General features: G+C 50.8%; 2 protein-coding genes across 2 annotated transcripts in view; one reads left to right on the forward strand and one right to left on the reverse strand.

Moving 5' to 3' along the window:
* Nucleotides 1–1284: 1284 nt before the first annotated feature.
* Nucleotides 1285–18130, reverse strand: LOC140458328 (pyroglutamyl-peptidase 1-like). The gene is made up of 6 exons (XM_072552717.1): nt 18034–18130; nt 17773–17838; nt 9749–9801; nt 7314–7430; nt 6242–6468; nt 1285–4010 (listed from the first exon to the last, which is right to left on the reverse strand). The coding sequence occupies exons 1-6, from the start codon at nt 18128–18130 to the stop codon at nt 3830–3832; spliced, it is 741 nt and encodes a 246-aa protein (XP_072408818.1). The 3' UTR covers nt 1285–3829.
* The window catches only part of fam169b (family with sequence similarity 169 member B), a 43594-nt gene continuing 42859 nt past the window's right edge, over nt 17794–18528 (forward strand). The window contains exon 1 of the mRNA XM_072552912.1: nt 17794–17843. The gene's annotated coding sequence lies outside the window, so the exon portion shown is untranslated. The remainder of the gene's footprint in view (nt 17844–18528) is intronic.

The raw sequence follows: 18528 nt of genomic DNA on the forward strand, positions 1-18528 counted from the left end.
GTGTGTGTGTGTGTGTGTGTGTGTGTGTGTGCGCGCGTGTGTCTGTGTCTCTTTGTGTGTGTGTGTGTGTGTGTGTGTGTGCGCGCGCGTGTGTCTGTGTCTCTTTGTGTGTGTGTGTGTGTGCGCGCGTGCCTGCGTCTCTTTGTGTGTGCGTCTGTGTGTCTGTGTCTCTGTGCGAGTGTCTGTGTCTCTGCGTGTGTGCGTGTGTGTGTCTGTGTCTCTGTGCGAGTGTCTGTGTCTCTGCGTGTGTGCGTGTGTGTGTCTGTGTCTCTGTGGGGGGGGTCTTCCTACTTATTGCTTTTTCTTTAAAATAAAATCCCTATCGTGTGGGAGCAAGCCATTCTGCCCATCAGGTTCACACTACCCCTCTGAAGAGCATCCCTGCCCTCTCCCTGTAACCCTGCATTTCCCATGGCCTAACCTGCACATCCCTAGACACAATGGAGCAATTTAGCATGGCCGGTCCACCCTAACCTGCGCATCTTTAGGGGGTCTCAGTGGTTAGCACTGCTACCTCACAGCACCAGGAACCCAGGTAAAATTCCAGCCCTGGGTGGCTGTCTGTGTGGAGTTTGCACATTCTCCCCATGTCTGCGTGGTTTCCTCCCAGAGTCCAAAGATGTGCAGGCCAGGTGAATTGGCCATGCTAAATTGCCCGTAGTGTTAGGTGTGTTAGTCAGAGGGGGATGGGTTTGGGTGGGTTACTCTTTGGAGGGTCGGTGTGGACTGGTTGGGCCGAAGGGCCTGTTTCCACATTGTAGAGAATCTAACCTAATCTTTGGACTGGAGCACCCAGAGGAAACCCACGTGGGCATGGGGAAAACATGCCAACTCCACACAATTTGAATGAAGGTGAGTCCCGGCGGCAGTGCTTACCTTGTGCCCTGCTGGGGTTAATGCCTTCAATGTTCCTCTACAGCTGCATGTGGAATTGTCAAATATACTTGAGCCCAACTGAGTGCAGAGCAGAGACCAAATGTAGCAACATTTTCTGGGGCAATGAGGTTTGGACAATAAATGCTAGTTCAGTCAGTGATTCCCCTGTCATGAATTTAAATCTAGACCTCAGCTACCTGATGTACCATCCGAGAGTGGAATCTCCACTCTCCCCCTCCAATAATATTTGTTTAACATGTTCATACGAGTTCTTTAAGTATTAACTGGCAAAATCTTTTAATCCTCTAACAGTCTCAAGCCAAGCAGTTCCTTTTTTGGCATCACCTTATTTCCATCTGACTGTTTGAAGTTTGACAATCAAGTATTTGGAGCAAAGTTCAACACTTTTTTTAATGTAAGCAGTTAGTAATTTACACACCAGCTCTGAAGAGAGGCCAGATAGGCTGGGGCTGTTTCCCCTCAGAGAAGGCTGAGTGGAGATCGGATTGAGGTGTACTAACTTCTGAGGGGTACAGACAGAAACGTTCCCCTCAGCACAAGGGGTCATTAATTAGGTAAAAAGCAGGCAATCTGGAGACAATTTGAGGAAAACCATTTCCACCCAGAGGATGGTGGGTATCTGGAACTCCCTGCCTGTAAGACTGGTAGAAGTGGGTGGCTCAGTGGTTAGCACTGCTGCCTCACAGCGCCAGAGACCCGGGTTCAATTCCCGCCTCAGGCGACTGACTGTGTGGAGTTTGCACATTCTCCCCGTGTCTGCGTGGGTTTCCTCCGGGTGCTCCAGTTTACCCCCACACTCCAAAGATGTGCAGGTCAGGTGAATTGGCCATGCTAAATTGCCCGTAGTGTTAGGTAAGGGGTAGATGTAAGGTGGGTTGCACTTCGGCGGGTCGGTGTGGACTTGTTGGGCCGAAGGGCCTGTTTCCACACTGTAATCTAATCTAATCAAAGTGGGAGCCCTTAAGGCATTTCAGAAATATTTAGATGAACATTTGAAATGCCAATGAATATAAGGCTATGAAATAATGTTGGAAAATGGGAATAGAATATAGACATACAGCATAGAAATAGACCCTTCGGTCCAACTATTCCATGCCGACCCTAATCCCAAACTAAAGTAGTCCCCCCTGCTTGCTCCTGGTTCATATCCCTCCAAGCCTTTCCTGTTTATGTACTTATCTAAGTGCCTTTCAAATGTGCCCGTATTCACCACTTCCTCAGGAAGTTCACTCCACACAAATCACCTTCTGGAAAAATGGCTTAGTGGTTAGCACTGATGCTTCACAGCACTAGGGACTCGAGTTCAATTCCAGCCTCGGGTGAGTGTCCGTTTGGAGTTTGCACGTTCTCTCTGTGTTTGCGTGGGTTACCTCCCACAATCCAAAGATATGCAGGTTAGGTGAATTGGCCGTGCTAAATTGCCCAAAGTGTTAAGTCAGGGGGAAAATGGGTCTGGGTGGGTTACTCTTCGGAGGTTTGGTGTGGACTTGTTAGGCCGAACAGCCTGTTTCCACACTGTATGGAGTCTAATCTTAAAATAAAATAAAATAAAACTTCTCTAAGTAGCTCTCACTGTAAAAAAATGCCCCTAGTCTCCCATCCTATGAGAAAAGACACCAACTATTAACACTATACCCCTCATGATCCTATAAACTTCTTTAAGGCGACCACTCAACCTCCTATGGTCCTGTGGTAGGACTCCCAGCCTATCCATATAACTCAAGCTCTCCATATGGGCCAACATTGTGGTAAATCTCTTCCGAACGCTCTCCAGCTTAGTCATATCCTCCCAATAATGGGCGACCACGGAGCTCTTTCAATGCTGTAAAAACTCTGACCATGACCAGTATTCACGCCTTCAATCCAAGTAATTGGAGGTATTTTGATCCCTTCCCTCAAGCCACAATCAGCACAGAAAGTTAACTGTTTGACTTGTAAAACAGCACAATTCATTCGATAATATCAACACTGACGACGTTGGGAACTCTCCCCTCTATATCAGAATGGCGGGAGAAAGTTGGGCGTGTAACCCAGCGCATTGGTGTCTTGGGGGAATGTGGTGCTGTTTGATGAGGCATTAGCCCCTTCCCCCACCACCCACCAGGTAAGTGATCCTGTGGCATTACTTCAGGGAAAGGCTGGGTATGGAATGAGCTGCCAGAGGAAGTGGTGGAGGCTGGTACAATTTCCACGTTTAAGAGGCATCAGGATGGGTGTATGAATAAGATGGGCTGGGTGCTGGCAGGTGCGACTAGATTGGGTTGGGATATCTGGTCGGCATAGACGGGTTGGACCGAAGGGTCTGTTTCTGTGCTGTACATCTCTATAACTCTAGTCTGACCCTCCTGTCACTAATGCTCTTTAGGGAGGGAAATCTGCTGTCCTGCCCAAAATGGGACTCCAGGCGGCTAAGGAAACATCTGTGTTTTAGTGGCTCCAGAAAGTTACTGATTGCAGGGCAATTAGGGAGGACCAACAACCACATTCCGAGACAGAATAACAAAAGGGACAACTTGCGATGTAGCCTCGAGGTTTCAGGGGTCCCGTGAGAGCAAGGAGACAGCAAAACCAACATGAGACCTGTTCACACTGGTGTGGATTCAGGATGGAGGGAGAGTCTTTAAGCAGGGGTGGGGGGAGTTCACAACTAGAGGGGCATAGGTTTAGGGCGAGAGGGAAAAGATTTAAAAGGGACAAAGGGGGTAACAGTTTCACACACACGGGTGGTGCATGTATGGAATGAACTGCCAGAGGAAGTGGTGGAGGTCAACACAATTACAATATTTAAAAGGCATCCAGACATGGATAGGAAGGATATAAAGGGATATGGGCCAAACGCAGACAAACGGGACTAGTTCAGTTTGGGAATCTTGGTAGGCATGGACGAGTTGGACCGAAGGGTCTGCTTCCGTGCTGTATGACACCGCATCGTTCACAAAACTGACGGTTCTCTCTGGGTGTCCAGTTGGTGCAGCAGTTCCTGTAGAATCATCCAGAGAGCCTTTCCCAGCTGTTCCACTGTCAGTCCATTGCTCAGCCGAGGGATGTGAATAAAAGCAGCTTTCTGGTTACCATGGTATAACGAAAGGTAATAAGCATATTCACAAAGATACCTGAAAAAGATGTTTCATTTAAAAGTCAATTGAACATCCTCAGGTAAGCATTTCAAAGTAAGTCAACATGTTGCGGTCCCCTGGTGTGGGTCATGTGTACTTTAGCACTTTACACTGGAGACAATAGACATGGGTTCATCTCAAGTTGTTTCTGGATTCCAGACACTGAGATAATTTCCACAAATCAACTTGTTCAGAAATCTTATTACCACCACCTGGAGCAGATGGGACACAAAACCAGGCCTCCAGGTCCAGGGGTAAGGGCACTACCACTGCACCACAAGCGTCCCCCAGTTTTAGGCATGGAACTTCTTTATATCCAGAGGTTCCCTACTCACAACTGAATGGTTTCTATTCCCTGCCACCAAATCAACCTTGGAATATTAACCATCACCAGGAAAGGTCTTGAGGCTCATTAGTAAAGAATAGAATGCAACTGTGTGAGATTTCTGGCAGGATGGGAGGAGGGGGGGTCTGTGATTCCCCCCCCCCCACAGTGACTGGACGGGAGTCTGTGTCTGTGATTCCCCCTCATGGTGACAGGACAGGTCTGTGTCTGTGATTTCCCCCACGCGGTGATGGGACGAGATCTGTGCCTGTGATTCCCCCACACAGTGACGGGACGGGGGTTTGTGTCTGTGATTCCCCCACACGGTGACAGGACGGGGGTCTGTGTCTGTGATTCCCCCACACAGTGACGGGACGGGGGTCTGTGTCTGTGATTCCCCCACACGGTGATGGGACGGGGGTCTGTGTCTGTGATTCCCCCACACGGTGATGGGACGGGGGTTTGTGTCTGTGATTCCCCCACACGGTGATGGGACGGGGGTCTGTGATTCCACCACACGGGGACGGGATGGGGGTCTGTGTCTGTGATTCCCCCACACGGTGATGGGACGGGGGTCTGTGATTCCACCACACGGGGACGGGATGGGGGTCTGTGTCTGTGATTCCCCCACACAGTGACGGGACGGGGGTTTGTGTCTGTGATTCCCCCACACGGTGATGGGACGGGGGTCTGTGTCTGTGATTCCACCACACGGGGACGGGACGGGGGTCTGTGTCTGTGATTCCCCCACACGGTGACGGGACGGGGGTCTGTGTCTGTGATTCCCCCACACGGTGATGGGACGGGGGTCTGTGATTCCACCATTTGGGGATGGGACAGAGGTCTGTGTCTGTTATTTAAATGGGAGAAGGTAATCACTGTTCAGAGGTTAACCTCTTCCCAGATGTTGAAGGAGCTGATACCCAAGTGGAGTCACACAGTAAAATCTCTGAGATTACCCACTCACTCTTCACATGAGAGTTTGTACCTTTAGCCTACCTGTGGGGATGGGGTAGTGTTTGGTCTCAATTTATAATCTAGTATCTCACAGATGCAGACCCTTCAGCCCTTGGGTCTGCACTGCCAATGCTACACTCAATCTACTCTGCTGCCATGTTCCTGCGCTCTGTGTTATGACATGTCAAACTCTTTTTAAAGGCTGTGAGGTTTCACCTCAACTCCCTTTGAGTCCTTTGAGTGTAGGAGTTGGAACATCATGTTGAGATTGTACAGGACATTGGTGAGGCCTCTTCTGGAATACTGTGTCCAGTTCCTGTCACTCTGTTATAGGAAGGATATTATTAATCTGGAGAGGGTTCAGAAGAGATTTACCAGGATGTTGCTGTGTATGCAAGGTTTGAGTTATAAAGAAACGCTGGGATTTTTTTCACTGGAGCGTAGGAGGTTGAGTGGTGACCTGATAGAATTTATAAAATAATGAGCGGTATAGATCATTAATAATCATTCTCTTTTCCCTGGGATGGAGGATTTCAAGACTAGGGGACACATTGTTAAGGTGAGAGGAGAGAGATTTACATAAGACATGAGGAGCAACGTTTTTAAACAGAGGGTGTTCATGTGTGGAATAAACTTCCTGAGGAAGTGGTGGATGTGGGCACAGTTACAATGTTTAAAAGAAATTTGTACACGAATAGGAAAGGTTAGGAGGGATATGGGCCAGGAGCAGGCAGGTGGGACTGGATTCGTTTGGAATTAAGCTTGGCATGGACTGGTTGGGCCGAAGGGTCTGTTTCCGTGCTCTATGACTCTATAACCCCCCTCCCAGGCCGTGCATTCCAGAACTGGCTCATATCTTGCTGGTTGTGAAGTTGATTTCATCGCTGCGCTTGTAGGAATCAGTGGATCTGTAAACTGTTGAGGTATTTCTGTCACAGTTACTGACCTCCCTGCATCCCTGGAATAAATGATAGCAATGTCCAGTCCAGTGAGGTTCTTGCAGATAGATCTCATGTTGATGAGTGACTCGATCTTCTCAGGCCCTCCATCCACACAGCAGCTTCCTGCTGCATAGCAACCACAAACATCAGGATCTTTATATCCCTGGTTCCTGGCACACTGTTCGAGAATGATCAGCTTCGATGCTGTTCCTACTCCGACATGCACAGCCAGCTAAACAAAACCAGACACAGAGTGGGATCACTTCACACTCAGATGCTGCAATGTTTTCCCAGTGAAAGTGAAACCATGCCATTATTGTCCTACCCAGTTCTCTATCCCTGCCTGTGTCTCTCTGATTCTCGCTGGTGAACATATGGTACCCGTTGGCACCATCAGACCGATGCTACCCTCTTGCCTCTTGCCTGTGTTTCTGAGGCCAATTAACAGCAGAATCTCACTCCCAATGCATCACAGTTCAGCTCATACACTTCTCACCTGCTGTTTATGCAAACACTCTCACACTCCCACTGTCTCTCTCACACCCCTTCAAAATGTCAGTCCCACACTCCCACTCTCTCACTCACCATCTCTCACTCAACACTCCTTCAAACTTTCATTCTCTCACACACTCATTCATTCTTTCAAATTTACACTCCCACATTCACTCTCTCTCTGTCTTACACACTCCCTCTCAGCTTCACACACACTATCTCTATCATTATCACTTTCACAACCATGCTCTGTCACACACATTCTCACTCTTGCACTCTGTCACGTTCACTGTCACATTCGTTCTCTCACACTCGTTTGCTTATACAATCTTATCTCTCTCGCACACTCACATTGCTGGAACCACCCACCAGTTCATGTCAACTCACTCTCTCTGGTGGAGAAGATTGACTCACTCTGAGATCTCTGATTGAATTCAGCTCTGCTCTGTCCACTTCAGGTTATAAACCAAAATCACCATGCAAATAGGCAGCAGCTGCCCAGGGTCAGCAAGAGGGACTGAGGATCACAGGCAGCAAAGTGACTGTGGACAGTGCAGGGCCAGGGAATTTTCCAGGATAAGATACCTGTGGCTGTTGGGTTTCCCAGATCCTGCTCAGTATCTCCCGGACCCGCTGGTAGTGAACAGGTAGTTCAACCGTTTCCAGCCGGATTTTGTCCCCGGAGCCTAATTTCTTTAGTTCCTGTGGATTGTATAAAACAGTGTAACAGATCCATGTATTGTCCTGAATGTCCATATCCCACCTGGAATACCATGTGCAGCTTGGGTGGCCTTATCTCAGGGAAGGGTTTGTTGTGTTAGCAGCAGTACGGAGGCAGCTGTCTGGAGTTAGGATGGGCTCAGCAACGTGGCCTGATGTTCTCCAGAGTTTAGGGGCAAAGGGCGGTGACACCTCATTGAGATGTACGAGATTGTGAAAGGGCTGCAGGGGGTAGAGACTGATTCCCGCTGATCAAACACTCCAGGGCACAGTCTCAGGATAAGAGGCCAATCGGAGGAACATGCTTACTCAGTGAACCTTGGAAATTCTGCACCCCAGAGGCTAATGGATGCTCCGTTGTTGATGTTCGAGACTGGCACAGAGTTTTTTTGGGGGAGGTGGCGGGGAGCAGGGGGAAATGGGGAGTGGGTGGGTGGGTGAAGATTAGCCACAATGGTACAGAGTGGAGGAGCTGTGGGTCAGGGAATGGTTTGTAGAGGCACTGAATACAAAGATAGAATTCCATCTGTGATGCCATCGTAGCCAAATAGTCACAGGATAGAAGTGCTCATTCCACTGAGACAGGGAGATCCATGGAGAATGGCACTAAGGAAGAACCACGTTGATTAGTGTCTGGCAGGGAATGAGGTGGGGATAGTCACTTTTCAAAACAAGGCGCGTTATCCTGGAGTACCATCAATTAGCAAAAACATTTCATCTTATTGTCAAAACTATGGCAGGATCTGAAAGGTTAGGAGCTATCCTGGCTGCAAGCACCGTGGACTGAGTACAATCCTCTCATGTTTCCCCCAACTGAACCCCTGAACAATCCATGAAACGAGGGTGGCACCTATCAACAGGAGAGATATATGGACCGCGGGCAGACAGAAGGGATTAGGTTCATTCGGTATCATGGTCAGCACAACATCGTGGGCCGAAGGGCCTGTTCCTGTGCTGTACAGTTCGCTGTTCTAATAGCGAGGTCAAACAGAAACCAAACACTTGTGGATGGCTGGAGATCAGAAACAGAAAGTGCTGGGGAAATTCAGCAGGTCTGGCAGAATCTGTGGAGAGAGAAACAGTTAATGTTTTGGATCCAATGTCCCTTCTTCACAACCTGATTTCTCTCCACAGATGCTGCCAGACCCACTGAGCTTTTCCAGCAATATCTGCTTGTGTTTCTGATTTCCTGCAGTTCTGTCGGTTTTTATGTTCTTCAAGATGAACAGGTTCAGTGACACACCATGAGTGGAGATGGAAGGTTGGGAAGCCAAATAGATAAACAAATAAGGTAGGATTTCTAATTCTAATGTTTCAATGGCTCCCAACCGTTCCCCTGTGTGGAAACAGCTCTCACTGAGTACCTGGGCAGAAACCTGAGCACAAAGACCAATGGCTTGGGATAATGCTGGGGACCTCCAGTCCTGCAGGAGGCACTGTTTTTCAGGTGAGGTCAGACCTTGTTTGTCCCTTGAAAGTGGACATGAAAGACTGTGGTACTCATCCAATCAAAGAGCAGGAACATTATTCGCACCACCCCATCCCCGATTTTCTGGTCTAGATATAACCTCTAAACAACAGCAACAGTGTCTGTGTTCTCAGTCACCCTGAGAGTGAGAGGCGACCTCACTGAAACATACAATTCTTAAAGAGCTCGACAGGTCAATGCTGAGACTGTTGTCCTTTGACATTCAACGGCATTACCATCACCAAATCTCCCACTATCAATGGGGGTTACCATTGGCCAGAAATTGAACTGAGCTACCACTGACAAGGCCAATGCTGAGCAGATGTTCCCCCTCATGGGAGAGTCTAGTACCAGAGGGAACAGTCTCAGAGTAAAGGGGCACTAACCTAAGACGGAGATGAAGAGGAATTTCTTCACTCAGAGGGTTATGAGTCTTGGCAACTCTATGCTGAGTTCTAATTTAAGGCTGAGATCAATAGATTCTTGATCAATCGGGGAATCAGGGGGTTCTGGGGAAAAGGCAGGATAGTGGACCTGAGGAGTGTCATATCAGCCATGACCTTATTGAATGGTGGAATAGGCTTGAGGGGCCAAATAGCCTACTCCTGTTCCTACTTCTCATGGAGGGGGACAGCAGTGTTTATTGCTGAGTCTGAAAAAGCAGCATCTCTGATCGGACCACATTCCCTTCGTAAGGCACCAGTCTGGATTTTACAGTCAAGTTTCTCAACTGGGGCTTGAACCCACAACCCTCCGATCATGAGTTATCACTGAAGCCGGTGAGCCAAGATCGAAGGGAAGGTCAATGATATTCTCGCGTTGGTCTCAATACCTGAACAGCAGCCCAGCTTGGGTTGGTGAGGTGCTGGCGGAATGGACCGAAACCTACATGTGAAAAGAACAAAATGAACAGTGTTATTATGAAATAATTATTCCATGGGATGTTGGCATCACTGGTAATCATAGAATCCCTACAGGTTGGGAGCAGGCCATTCAGCCCATTGAGTCCACACTGAAGAGCATCCCACCCAGACCTGCACCCACCTCACCTTATCCCTGTAACCCAGCATTTCCCACGGCCAACCCACCTGACCTGCACATCTTTGGGACTGTGGGAGGAAACCGGAGCACCCGGAGGGAACCCACGCAGACACGGGGAGAATGTGCAAACTCCACACACACAGTCGCCCAAGGCTGGAATTGAACCTGGGACCCTGACGTTGTGAGGCGACGTTGCTAACCACTGAGCCACCATGCGCCTAGCATTTCTGTGCCCTTGAAATGAGTGGCTCGCTACTTATTGCCCAGAGGGCGTTATGAGTCAACCATATCACTGTGGGTCTGGAGTCACGTGTAGGCCAGACTGGGTAAGGAGGGTTGATTTCCTTCCCTAAAGAACATTAGTGACCCAGGTGGGTGTCTTCAACTGTAGACAATGGTTTAATGGTCACTATCACTTAAACTAGTTTTCAATTCCGGACTTTTTAAATTTAATTGGAATTCCACTGATTGTTGGGGTGGGATTTCATTAATCAGTTTATGGGATGTTGGTGTCACTGGCTGAGTCAGTATGTATTGTCCATCCCTGGTTGCCCCTGGAGAAGGTGGGGGTGAACTGCCGCAGTCCAAATGCTGTAGGTAGACCCACAATGAGGTTAATGGAAGTTCCATTTCTATCAAGGTATGAAGTTCTCACCGGTGGCTGTCCATAACAAATTGCCCTTCAACTGAGCAGCTTGCTAGACCAGTTCAGAGAGCAGTTTACAGTGGCCTGCATTTCTGGGGGCTTGTAGGCCAGACCAGGTAAGGATGGCAGATTTCCTTCTCTGAAGAACTTTAGTGAACCTGATGGGGTTTTATTTAATAACGATGCTGGTTTCCATTACCGAGACCAGTGTCACATTCCAGATTTCACCATGATGGCAGGATTTGATCCCATGGTGAGAGAGTCTGACTCCCATGATGAAGCTGCTGCTTTAACAAGGTTAGGCTGTCCTTGGAATTTTTTTCAGAGAGGTTGTAAAAGCAGCGATTCCGAAAGGTCTGGATTTGAAGGATTTTAAGGCCAGTTTGATTATAGCGAACAGATACTGCCTCAGTCAAAGGGCTTTTAAGTTTTAAATAAAACACTTGTACAATGAAAGGGACAGTTCTCCCAGGTAAGCTCTCCTCTGGTTTGGTTTGGCATTAACAGGCAGTTGTGAAGCTGCTAGACCCACAGAAGCAAGTCCATGCTGATCCTCCCTCTCTCTCTGACATCGCTCCTGTCAGACCCTGGATTTGATTCGACCTTATGTGCCAAGGAGGGTTTATGGGGGTTGTTGTGAGTATTTGGAGCAGCGTTATTAAGTTGGGATGACCTACTGGGATATTGGATAGGTTGCATTATTTGGTATTCTGTTCTCTTTGTGTTTCGGTCATTAACTATGTAAATAAATTCTGTTTTGTTTAAAACTAAGTGGTTTGACCAGCCACATCTCTCCTGGAGTATCCACTTGCTTCAAACAACGAGCAAAGTTGGGCTCTGGGCTACTTTCTTGACATGTTTTGAGGAGGGGGGGGGTGGTCAGGCCTGGTCCATAACACCCCAAGCCATCCACTGGGATTACCGGATACCAAAGGTGTCTCCTTGTCAGGCAAGGAGATGGATTGGTCTGGAGGGCGAATGCAGCTGTGGTTAAATATCTTGCCAAAGCTGGCAGGTGGTACTCAGGAGAGTCGAGGGAGGGCACTTCCAAGGGCATCAGAGAGAGCACGTGGGAACAGAAATACAAAGGACTGTGACGACCCGAGAGCAGGCAGTAAATTAAACAACAGGAAGGTTTCACAGAATACAGCAACTGGGAGATACCAGTCACCAACAGCAGCTGGGGATCAGGATCCATCGGGAATGCCTGGGATCACCTTCCGAGATCTGCAGGGACCTGGACAGGAAAAGAGAAGCTTTCAATTACAAAGCACTTTCACAACCTCAGGATGCACAAAATTACTTTATAGGCCGTGGACTGTTGGCACTGTTGGAATAAAGGAAACAAAAGAGCAAATCTCACACAGCACGATCCCACAAGCAACAACGGGAAGATCATTCCAGCTCACTGGGGATTTTGGCCAAAGGGTAAATTCTGGACAGAGGCGCCATGGGGAATCTCCACCTGTTTTTCAAAATTAGACTGTGTGGGATCATGAAAAGGAATTGCATATCCGACAGTGCGGCACTCCCTCAGCACTGACCCTCCGACAGTGCGGCACTCCCTCAGCACTGACCCTCCGACAGTGCGGCACTCCCTCAGCACTGACCCTCCGACAGTGCGGCACTCCCTCAGCACTGACCCTCCGACAGTACGGCACTCCCTTAGCACTGACCCTCCGACAGTGCGGCACTCCCTCAGCACTGACCCTCCGACAGTGCGGCACTCCCTCAGCACTGACCCCCCCGACAGTGCGGCACTCCCTCAGCACTGACCCCCCCGACAGTGCGGCACTCCCTCAGCACTGACCCCCCTGACAGTGCGGCACTCCCTCAGCACTGACCCTCTGACAGTGCAGCATTTCCTCAGCACTGACCCTCCGACAGTGCGGCACTCCCTCAGCACTGACCCTCCAACAGTGCAGCACTCCCTCAGCACTGACCCTCCTACAGTGCAGCACTCCCTCAGCACTGATTCTCCGACAGTGCGGCACTCCCTCAGCACTGACCCTCCAACAGTGCGGCACTCCCTCAGCACTGACCCTCCAACAGTGCGGCATTCCCTCAGCACTGACCCTCTGACAGTACAGCACTCCCTCAGCACTGACTCTCCAAAAGTGTAGCATTCCCTCAGTGCTGACCCTCTGGCAATGTGGCAGATGTGGCAGTCCCTCAGCATTGACCCTTCGACAGTGCGGGACTCCCTCAGTGCTGACCCTCCGATAGTGAGGCACTCCCACAGCACTGAACCGTCCGACAGTGTGGCACTCCCTCAGCACTAGCCCTCTGACAGTGCCCGCTCCCTCAGCACTGACCCTCCGACAGTGTAGCACTCCCTCAGCACTGACCCTCCGACAGTGTAGCACTCCCTCAGCACTGACCCTCCGACAGTGCGGCACTCCCTCAGCACTGACCCTCTGACAGTGCCCACTCCCTCAGTACTGACCCCTCCAACAGTGTGGCACTCCCTCAGCACTGACCCTCTGACAATGCCCACTCCCTCAGCACTGACCGTCTGACAGTGCCCACTCCCTCAGCACTGACCCTCTGACAGGGCCCGCTCCCTCAGCACTGACCCTCTGACAGTGCCCGCTCCCTCAGCACTGACCCTCTGACAGTGCCTGCTCCCTCAGCACTGACCGTCTGACAGTGCCCACTCCCTCAGCACTGACCGTCTGACAGTGCCCGCTCCCTCAGCACTGACCCTCTGACAGTGCCCGCTCCCTCAGCACTGACCCTCTGACAGTGCCCGCTCCCTCAGCACTGACCCTCTGACAGTGCCCGCTCCCTCAGCACTGACCCTCTGACAGTGCCCGCTCCCTCAGCACTGACCCTCTGACAGTGCCTGCTCCCTCAGCACTGACCCTCTGACAGTGCCCGCTCCCTCAGCACTGACCCTCTGACAGTGCCCGCTCCCTCAGCACTGACCCTCTGACAGTGCCCGCTCCCTCAGCACTGACCCTCTTACAGTGCCTGCTCCCTCAGCACTGACCCTCTGACAGTGCCCACATCCTCAGCACTGACCCTCTGACAGTGCCCGCTCCCTCAGCACTGACCCTTTGACAGTGCCCGCTCCCTCAGCACTGGCCCTCTGACAGTGCCCTCAGAGGGTCAGTGAGTGTCGCACTTTTGGAGGATCTGCACTGAAGAATTGCCGAATTGTTGAAGAGTCAATGCTGAGGGATTGTCTCACTGTCAGAGGGTCAGCGCTGAGGGAGTGCCGCACTTATAGATTAGATTACTTACAGTGTGGAAACAGGCCCTTCGGCCCAACAAGTCCACACTGCCCCGCCGAAGCACAACCCACCCATACCCCTACATTTACCCCTTACCTAACACTACGGGCAATTTAGCATGGCCAATTCACCTGACCTGCACATCTTTGGACTGTGGGAGGAAACCGGAGCACCCGGAGGAAACCCGCGCAGACACGGGGAGAATGTGCAAACTCCACACAGACAGTCACTTGAGTCGGGAATTGAATCCGGGTCTCTGGCGCTGTGAGGCAGCAGTGCTAACCACTGTGCCACCGTGCCGCCCACTGTTTGAGGGTTGGTGCTGAGGGAGCAGGCACTGTCAGAGGGTCAGTGCTGAGGGAGTGGGCATTGTCAGAGGGTCAGTGCTGAGGGAGTGCCACACTGTTGGAGGGGTCAGTACTGAGGGAGTGGGCACTGTCAGAGGGTCAGTGCTGAGGGAGTGCCGCACTGTCGGAGGGTCAGTGCTGAGGGAGTGCTACACTGTCGGAGGGTCAGTGCTGAGGGAGTGCTACACTGTCGGAGGGTCAGTGCTGAGGGAGCGGGCACTGTCAGAGGGTCAGTGCTGAGGGAGTGGGCATTGTCAGAGGGTCAGTGCTGAGGGAGTGCCACACTGTTGGAGGGGTCAGTACTGAGGGAGTGGGCACTGTCAGAGGGTCAGTGCTGAGGGAGTGCCGCACTGTCGGAGGGTCAGTGCTGAGGGAGTGCTACACTGTCGGAGGGTCAGTGCTGAGGGAGTGCTACACTGTCGGAGGGTCAGTGCTGAGGGAGCGGGCACTGTCAGAGGGCTAGTGCTGAGGGAGTGCCTCTGACAGTGCCCACTCCCTCAGCACTGACCCTCTGACAGTGCCCACATCCTCAACACTGACCCTCTGACAGTGCCCGCTCCCTCAGCACTGACCGTCTGACAGTGCCCACTCCCTCAGCACTGACCCTCTGACAGAGCCTGCTCCCTCAGCACTGACCCTCTGACAGTGCCCGCTCCCTCAGCACTGACCCTCTGACAGTGCCCGCTCCCTCAGCACTGACCCTCTGACAGTGCCTGCTCCCTCAGCACTGACCGTCTGACAGTGCCCACTCCCTCAGCACTGACCCTCTGACAGTGCCTGCTCCCTCAGCACTGACCCTCTGACAGTGCCCACTCCCTCAGCACTGACCCTCTGACAGTGCCTGCTCCCTCAGCACTGACCCTCTGACAGGGCCCGCTCCCTCAGCACTGACCCTCTGACAGTGCCCGCTCCCTCAGCACTGACCGTCTGACAGTGCCTGCTCCCTCAGCACTGACCCTCTGACAGTGCACGCTGCCTCAGCACTGATCCTCTGACAGTGCCCACTCACTCAGCACTGACCCTCTGACAGTGCACGCTCCCTCAGCACCGACCCTCTGACAGTGCACGCTCCCTCAGTATTGACCCTTTGATAGTGCACTCTCCCTCAGTATTGACCCTCTGACAGTGCCCGCTCCCTCAGCACTGACCCACTGGATGTGCCTGCTCCCTCAGCACTGACCCTCTGACAGTGCACGCTCCCTCAGTATCAACCCTTTGATAGTGCACTCTCCCTCAGTATTGACCCTTTGATAGTGCACTCTCCCTCAGTATTGACCCTTTGATAGTGCACTCTCCCTCAGTATTGACCCTTTGATAGTGCACTCTCCCTCAGTATTGACCCTTTGATAGTGCACTCTCCCTCAGTATTGACCCTTTGATAGTGCACTCTCCCTCAGTATTGACCCTTTGATAGTGCACTCTCCCTCAGTATTGACCCTTTGATAGTGCACTCTCCCTCAGTATTGACCCTTTGATAGTGCCCACTCCCTCAGTATTGACCCTCTGACAGTGCACGCTCCCTCAGTATTGACCCTTTGATAGTGCACTCTCCCTCAGTATTGACCCTTTGATAGTGCCCACTCCCTCAGTATTGACCCTTTGATAGTGCCCACTCCCTCAGTATTGACCCTTTGATAGTGCACTCTCCCTCAGTATTGACCCTTTGATAGTGCCCACTCCATCAGTATTGACCCTTTGATAGTGCCCACTCCCTCAGTATTGACCCTTTGATAGTGCACTCTCCCTCAGTATTGACCCTTTGATAGTGCACTCTCCCTCAGTATTGACCCTTTGATAGTGCACTCTCCCTCAGTATTGACCCTTTGATAGTGCACTCTCCCTCAGTATTGACCCTTTGATAGTGCACTCTCCCTCAGTATTGACCCTCTGACAGTGCACTCTCCCTCAGTATTGACCCTTTGACAGTGCACTCTCCCTCAGTATTGACCCTTTGATAGTGCACTCTCCCTCAGTATTGATCCTTTGATAGTGCACTCTCCCTCAGTATTGACCCTTTGATAGTGCACTCTCCCTCAGTATTGACCCTTTGATAGTGCACTCTCCCTCAGTATTGACCCTTTGATAGTGCACTCTCCCTCAGTATTGACCCTTTGATAGTGCACTCTCCCTCAGTATTGACCCTTTGATAGTGCACTCTCCCTCAGTATTGACCCTTTGATAGTGCCCACTCCCTCAGTATTGACCCTCTGACAGTGCACGCTCCCTCAGTATTGACCCTTTGATAGTGCACTCTCCCTCAGTATTGACCCTTTGATAGTGCCCACTCCCTCAGTATTGACCCTTTGATAGTGCCCACTCCCTCAGTATTGACCCTTTGATAGTGCACTCTCCCTCAGTATTGACCCTTTGATAGTGCCCACTCCCTCAGTATCGACCCTTTGATAGTGCCCACTCCCTCAGTATTGACCCTTTGATAGTGCACTCTCCCTCAGTATTGACCCTTTGATAGTGCACTCTCCCTCAGTATTGACCCTTTGATAGTGCACTCTCCCTCAGTATTGACCCTTTGATAGTGCACTCTCCCTCAGTATTGACCCTTTGATAGTGCACTCTCCCTCAGTATTGACCCTTTGATAGTGCACTCTCCCTCAGTATTGACCCTCTGACAGTGCACGCTCCCTCAGTATTGACCCTTTGATAGTGCACTCTCCCTCAGTATTGACCCTTTGACAGTGCACTCTCCCTCAGTATTGACCCTTTGATAGTGCACTCTCCCTCAGTATTGACCCTTTGATAGTGCACTCTCCCTCAGTATTGACCCTGTGGTTCTTGTCCTGATTGTGATGATGAACTCTCTGCCGTTAGTACCTGCAGTTCATCGATTGTGTCTGACAGAGCTGCTCATTACACCCGAATTGCACTGATGGCTATTCGACCCAGCAATTCCGTGCTGGCCTTTTCCTCCACATAAACCTTCTTCTCCCAGAATTCATCCCAATTCTCAGTATCTCCTGTTTTATTTTGCAGTTTGTCTCTTCATGCATGACCACTTTAACAACAACAGGCAGTGTGCAAACAGCCCATTCCATCTCACAAACCAGCCTCCCAACCATTGACTAGTCTACACTTCCCACTGCCTGGGGAGAGCAACCAACATCATCAAAGACCCCTCCCACCCATTTATACTCTCTTCCAATCCCTTCCATTGGGCAGAAGATATCAAAATTTGAATAGATGTACAAATATATTCAGGAACAGCTTCCTCCCTGCTTTCATTAGACTTCTGAATAGACCTCTCAAATGCCACATTTAATGTTGATCTCATTCCTAGTTCACCTTCTCTGCATCTGTAACATTGTAGTCCTTGCTCTGATCTACGACCCTAATGCACTTTGTATGGTAATAACCTGCCCGTACTGTACAGCAAAACAAAACCTTTCACTGTACCTAGGTCCATGGGACAAAATAAATCGAATTAAAACTATCCGCCTCTGTCTCTCCCAACACCACTCAGCTCCCTCCCTGATCGAGGGACCCGGTGTAGTTTTGTTCAGACGTCTCACTGCTTGCCCCACCCTGTCCAACCTGAACTCCGTGCTGGAGTTTATTATCAGCCACTCCCTACCTTCAGAGACAGCGAGAGACCGGAGGAGGTGGGGGAATATCTCAGTCTGTGCCCACCTCTGACTGACTGAGGTAAGAGATCAGAGGGGATCTGCTAACCCCCTGTAAACTGTCAGCAGTGAGCTCTTCACTGTCTGATCCAGCGTTGGGGAAGCAGGTTAGCTCCTGAAGGAACTGCCACCGCTTCAAAGTCAGAGACAGGCTTTCACAGGGGGGGAAGGAGAGAGAGAGAGAGAGAGAGCTCCAGATACTGTCAACAAACACTGGGAACAGTCTGGAACTGTTGACCGGACTGAGAGACAGCTGTTACTAATATTAGATTCAGCTGTAGGCTGGTTTGGCTTTAGATTGAAGGCCATTCTACAGGGACCACTCATGTCCTGCTCTTTCACTTCTCAGACCCCATCCCTGTCCCACTCTGAAAGGGGACAGATCATCTCCCCCCATCCCTCCTGTTCATACATGGTCATGTTCCTACTGTTCAGATTTATGGGGCAACCCCCCACATCAGACAGGTTTACCACCATATTGGGGGCCACAATGACCTGGGGGGGGGGGGGGGGGGGGGGGTTGGGGGCATTGAACAACTCCTCTCGACCTTTACAGTCACTGCCAAAGGCTTTATTCCCACCCCACCTCCCCCTGGGCTCGATATCCAGAGGAACCCATCACCAAAGAACTTTCACCAGGCGGCTATCACTCACGAAGGGTTCCGAAGTCAGGGCTCCCATCGAAAACAAGAGAATCAAATTCAGAC

This window comes from Chiloscyllium punctatum, chromosome 33, assembly GCF_047496795.1.
Source record: "Chiloscyllium punctatum isolate Juve2018m chromosome 33, sChiPun1.3, whole genome shotgun sequence".
In the NCBI taxonomy this organism is placed as follows: Eukaryota; Metazoa; Chordata; class Chondrichthyes; order Orectolobiformes; family Hemiscylliidae; genus Chiloscyllium; species Chiloscyllium punctatum.